General features: G+C 38.6%; 1 protein-coding gene across 1 annotated transcript; it reads left to right on the top strand.

Moving 5' to 3' along the window:
* The first annotated feature begins 5,193 nt into the window (after positions 1-5,193).
* Positions 5,194-6,174, top strand: LOC127185864 (melanoma-associated antigen B18-like). The gene has a single exon (XM_051142456.1). It carries the CDS (start codon positions 5,194-5,196, stop codon positions 6,172-6,174), a length of 981 nt encoding a protein of 326 aa, XP_050998413.1.
* The last annotated feature ends 402 nt before the right edge of the window (positions 6,175-6,576 follow it).

Raw genomic sequence — 6,576 nt, 5'->3', positions numbered from 1 at the left:
ACATGAACCTTGAGATTATATCTAAAGCTTAAAAGCCAACACTTATCTTCACTTAAAATATCTTTTCTAATGAATGACGAATTAAAGTGAAAATGAATATACTGGTGTCTCCATCAGTTATCTTAATTGACATTAAATAGAGATGCAACAGAACTTGAATTGTTTACTAATTCTGGCAAGGGTTTCTTAAGTTCTGAAAAAAAAAAAAACCATGATTGTGTCTAAGCAATAAAGTTAATTAATTCAAAGATTATTTACTTATTCTGTGAAAATACAATTTTAATAGCCTATGTATCCTAAAGCTCAGTGGGTTGTTTATATCATATATGATGTATTTCTACCGAAATCATAAAACACATACCCTGGAATGTAAAAAGAAACTCTTTAATGTAAATTCTAAGCTATATACATTAATGACAATAATAAAGTTAGTAAATATAAATTATATCAATTTTAAAAGGACTCATAATCTAATAAAGCTCATACTACAGGCTAAGTTGGATAATGTGAATAATATGTTTTCTTGTATGCGTCTTTAGTTAATCAATTAATTTTTAAAACTACCTTTTCTATATCCTTACTTTTTTCAACTTCAGTGGCCCCATTGAAGATATTTTAGTACAGGGATTAGCGATCATTACAAGGCTCATTCTATAATGTAGTTATACTTTGTATCTATACAACAGTCTGGGAAAGTAAAATTTTCTTTCTTAGGACTTATCTAACTTATGACAATTACTAACTTAATCTGCTATATAGGTATCTAATGTATCCTGAAAGACCAAGATCTTAACATTGCACTAAAATTGAAAATACAAGCAAATAACAAATTCAAACATTTTAGTTCATCATATTTTAAATGTTCTTAAAACCCTAACACCCAAACAATACTTTGTAAATGTATTAAACTCCCATCTTTGTTCTGCCTCTTTTTTTTCTTTTATTGTGTACTAGAAATGTAACCCAGGGTTTCTTACATGGTACACAAATACTGTTCTGTCTGGCTACATCCCTAGCCCAGGAAATTTTATCTTTGCTTAGTAGGAGTAATTCACACTACTTTTCACAAATTTGTTCACTTTACATCCAACTGTAGCCCCTTCCCTTGTCGCCTCCCAGTTCCACAAACCCTCCCTCATGCCCCTTACTCCTTCCCCTAGTCCTCAGGAATGGGTAGCCATCCTCCCCTATCATCTGACCTCAGACTATTAAGTTTCATCTGGGGAAGTGATGAACTACTGGGCTCCAGAGTCCATGTCAGAAGCAGCTTCTATTCCCGAAATTTGTGGATAAATGGATTGAACTAGAAATGATCATAATGAGTGAGTTAACCCAGAAGCAGAAAGACTCAAATGGTATATACTCACTTATATCTGCATACTAGCCCAAGGGGCATGTCCCACGAAAGCCTTCACTTACCAGGAAACTGGGACAGAGGGGAGGACATCCTATTGGGACTCTAGATGAGAGAAGCATGGGAGAAAAGCAAAGTAGAAGGATCCAGAGGGTCCTAGAAACCTACAAGTAGAACATTATGATAGGCAGATTTGGGCCCAGGGGTCCTGCTCAAACTAAGGCACCAGCCAAGGACAATACAGGGGGTAAACTTTAAACCCCTACCCAGATCTAGCCAATGGTCAGAACATTCTCCACAGTTGAGTGGAGAGTGGGATATGACTTTCTCACGTTCTCTGGTGCCTCACATTTGACCATGTCCCCTGGAGGGGGAGACCTGGTGGCACTCAGAGGAAGGACAGCAGGTTGCCAAGAAGAGACTTAATACCCTATGAGCATATACAGGGGGAGGTAATCCCCCTCAGGAAAAGTCATAGGGGAGGGGAATAATGGGAAAATGGGGGGGGGGAAGAATGGGAGGATACAAGGGATGGGATAAACATTGAGATGTAACAAGAATAAATTAATAAAAAATTTTAAAAAAACAATTGAATTTTTAAAAAGAATTTTTTAGTAACACTTTATAGGTAAATATGTAAAAGCCTCTAGTGTTTGAAATAATTAACTTTGTCTTTTGGGTCATTTATTGTCATCCCCCAGCCCTCTTTTTGGTTTTTGGTTTTTCAAGACAGAGATTGTCTATGTAGGCTTGGCTGTCGTGGACTCACTTTGTAGACCAAGTTGCCCTCAAATTCACAAAGATCCACCTGCCTTTGCCTTCCAGGTGCTGGGATGAAAGGGAAGCCCCACCACATCCAGCTTGTTTTGCCCCTTTAATGTTTTATAATTTTTGTTTTTAATTAATTATTTATTCACTTTACACTCCAGTCATAACGCATCCCTCCTCTCCTCCAAGTTCCACATTGCCTCCCCTATTCTTCAGAAAAGGGAAGCCTCCGTAACTACACAGCCCAGCTTATCAAGTCATTGTAGGACTGAATTCCTCCTCTACCCATGGCCTAGCAAGGCAGTTTAGTCAGAGGAAGTAATCAAAAAGCAGGCAACAGAGTCCATGCCCTGCTCCACTTTCTAGTGGACCCACATAAAGCCTGAGCTGCCCATTACCTACATCTAAGTCGAGGACCTAGGTCCAGTCCATGCATGGTCCTTGGTTGCTACTTCAGACTCCACTGATCACTCTGGTCCCTAGTTAGTTGGCTCTGTTGGTCTTACGGAGCGCTTGTTAGCTCTAGGTCCTTTTATCCTTCCCCCACTTTTCCACTAGACTCTCTAGCATTGCACAATATTTGGCCATCAGTCTCAGCATATGTTTTGAACCCCTGCTGAGTGGAGCCTCTCAGAGGACAACTCTGCTAGACTTCTGTCTAAAAGCATAGCAGAGCATCTTTAATAGCATCAGGGGTTGGCTCTTTCCCATGGTGTGGGTCTTGTGCTGGGTTAGGCATTGCTTGGACATTCCCTCAATCTCTACTCTATCTGTTCTATCTTTAGCCCTACATGTCTTATAGACAGGGCAAGTTTTGGATTTTCATTTTCTTAACCATAGAAAATTTAGTTACTATATATATTTTTACAGGTTGATCTCTTATCTTCTTTATGTCCTTTTATGCTAGGTTGTTGTCTCTTTATAAATTTATTCCCTCCAACCAAAATTAGTATCACTATTTTTTTTAATTTTAAATATATAACCTATATGTTACTACAGAATGTAATTTTCTTATGTTTTAATAAATGTCACTGTTATGGTATGTATATTGAACAGTCCTTCTATGATCTGAAAGGGAATAATCTTGTCCTTAGACCCTTTCCCTCCCTCTATGCTTCTTAGCTATCATGAGGTGAGCAACACTTGCTTAGCATGCCCGTTAGTTTCTAGGTTTACATGTCACCACAGACAGAGAAACAATAAAACCAGATGTCAGTGGACTAAAACTTAAAGTGTGAGCCAAAATAAACCTTTTCTCATTTAACTTGTTCATATTGAAATTTCCTCACAGTGACAGAGTGGATTAATAGAAGCAATGACAAAGATAAATATTATATAACAAACTAATGTAACAGACTCTGAGGACCAGGCAAGTTTTTTTTCAGGTTCAGAGGAATGCTGAAATTTAGTTATTCCATATGAACATGCCATGTAGTGCTCTTCATTGTGTTATATAATCATTGTTTTACCTGTTAAAATACTATCATATAAAAATTAATTTATTGCTTTTACATAGTAAGCTGTTCTAATAGAAAATGAATGAATGAGCTATAAGCCCCATTGATTTCTATTTAATATGCTGAATACATATAGCCAAGCACATTCATTTTTTAAATAAAAGTTTACACAGAGAACTTGGGAGTAGAATGATGGTTACAAAAACGGGGGAGACTCAGAGTCAGAGGCCAATCAATGAATATAAAAAAAAATTTTGTATTAGTATACAGTATGGGGAACTTCAATCAAAACTACACCATGATTTCACAAGCTATACTAAAAAAATGTTTTTGACCACAGTAATATTTACAAAGATAAATATATTTGTCCTAGTTTAAAGATTACTTGGTACATACATTTGTTGAGATCTCAAACAAGATTTCCCTAGGCCGGAAGCTCACATCATACCCTGTAAGTATGCATAATATTTATTTCCTGTGACAGTTTTAATTTTAAAAAGTATCCAAAATATTAGTAAGAGAATTAACAAAAACAGACAAAATCTTTATCAAAGTCAGTCTAAAAATTTACTGACAGACTACATAAAGAACATCCCAATTCATGTCAGAAGATGTCTATTTGTGTTAAATGATGTATTGTTATTCAAACACCAATCACACTTAAATTGTTTCTATATTTACTGTCTAATTGGTGGATTCCTCCAATAGCTGACTGAGAATAGCTCAGCACTTACAATGGGTCATTTTAAGATACTGAATTAGGGTAAGGGTATTGATATCCATGAGAGATACCACACAAAACTCTAGTTCTATGTCTCTCATGAAATGTCTCAGGCATGGCTGCTAGATTTAGGCTTATAATTTCATAGTCAGACTCTCAATGAAATGATGCAAGTGGACTCCGCTCATGAGAGTGAAAATTTCAAGCCATAGTGAAATGTCAAAGAAAAGACTTTTTACAAGATTTCCAGGAAGCACAAGCCTTTGGAACAATGTTTGACTGACAGAGCCCCTACTTCCATCTGCGCCTGTGTGATTACTCTTTAAGGGCCTGTGTGGGCGTGGCCAGATATGGATAGACATAATGTCTGCTTTTCAGCGGCCTGCCATATTTTCTGCTTTTCTTCGAAGCTGGTGAAGCATCAAGGAAGCCTTGGCTAAAGCGTCCGTTGAGGAATCGTAGGAACCTCCGTTTGTCAAGGTATCTTCTGGGACACTCTCCCAACAGACCAGAAGTCTTCCCAAAGAAACCTGCTTCATTCGTTTTACCCAATCCCATCCCTAAGGTTTAATTCAGGTGTCTCAAATTGCTGCTGTTGTGCCCCAGTGCTTCTGTTTGGCAACCAGGGATAAAAGGTGGATAGGAGGCAGCCTTCAACAAGGGGAGGAAAGTTAAGATTGTGAGTCGGAACTGAACTACAAGGTCTAAATCTCCCTGACCGTTTTGGGTTCCTAAGTCAGTACTCTTAAGGGGACCACACAAGGCGGCCTTTCATGGCGTAATGGTAGAATTTACCAACAGAGACTGTACAAATTATCTCATCCTCTGTTTTCCAGGGTGATCTCTTCCTCAAACTGTTTGCAGTACTACCTGTGGTCCCCACTACAGTCATCATGCCTCGTGGCCAGAAGAGCAAGCTGCGTGCTCGTGAGAAGCGCCGCCAGGCCCGTGCTAAAAATGCACCAGAGGGAGAGGCTTCTCCTGGTCCTTTCTATGGGTGTCCACATCAGGCGATCCCTGTTGATGGTATGGCTACACCTTCCAACGTGCCACAGGGAGCTCATTCTGCCTTTTTAGACCTGTTATCAAGTACAAGGGCTCAAAACCGAGACGAGAAAAGTTCAGATGACTCTGATAGCAGTGATGACTGGTGTAATGATCCTATAAACCACAAAGTAGTCTTACTGGTGCAGTTCCTGATAGAGAAGTATCAAAAGAAGGAGGTTATTACAAAGGCAGATATGATGAAGTCTGTTATCAAAACATCTAAGAGTGACTTCAATGAGATCCTAAAGAGAGCCTCAGAGCACATGGAATTGGCCTTTGGTGTTGATCTGAAGGAAGTGGATCCTATCCGGCACTGCTATGCCCTTTTCAATAAACTAGAGCATACCTTTGATGGGGTGATGGGTGAAGAAAAAATGCCCAATAGCGGCCTCCTAATGATTGTGCTGGGTGTGATCTTCATGAAAAATAACTGTGCCCCTGAAACGGAGATCTGGGATGTGCTAAATATGATGGGTGTTTATGCTAACAGAAAGCACTTCATCTATGGCGATCCTAAGAAGGTCGTTACTCAAGATTTTGTAAAGCTAAGGTACTTGGAGTACCGACAAGTGCCCAACAGCAATCCTCCATCCTTTGAATTCATGTGGGGCCCCAAAGCCCATGCTGAAATCAGCAAGATGAAGATCCTGGAGTTTTGGGCCAAGATTCATGATAGCACACCAGAGGCCTTCGCACCCTTGTATGAAGCAGCTGTGAAAGATGAAGAAGAAAGAGCCAAAGCCAGGGCTGCAGCTAGGGCTCGCACCACTGCTATGGCCAGTTCATGTTCAAGAGTCATGCCTGGCAGCTCCTCCCATGCTAAGTAATATCTAAGGCCGTTTCTTCACTTTTTGTAAAGCTCTGTCATTTACCTAATAGTGAAGAGCTAATTTGAGATGAAAGGAGTAAGTGCTTATAATATTTTTATTTCTGTTGTATATTCATAACTTCTAGTTTTACTTTTTCCCTTCTTTTAGTTCTAGGTTATATCTCAAAGTCTGAGAAGAATCTCTTTGTGGAAATTAAGGACAGTAGACATTTTAAGTAGTATATATATAGCAAGGGTATAGAAGGAGCACACTGATCATCATCATTGTATTGCTCTGCCATATTTGTTACTTCAAGTTTTGTCTTTTCTGTGTTATATTTTAGATTGTTCTTTTAATAAAAGTTTCAGTACCTTTAAAATATAAAAAGATTATTAGTGGATTTGCTTATACATTTAATAT

This window comes from Acomys russatus, chromosome X (assembly GCF_903995435.1).
Source record: "Acomys russatus chromosome X, mAcoRus1.1, whole genome shotgun sequence".
NCBI classification, from domain to species: domain Eukaryota; kingdom Metazoa; phylum Chordata; class Mammalia; order Rodentia; family Muridae; genus Acomys; species Acomys russatus.
Note: the sequence above shows the minus strand (reverse complement) of the source record. Positions and strands in the feature narration are given on the sequence as shown.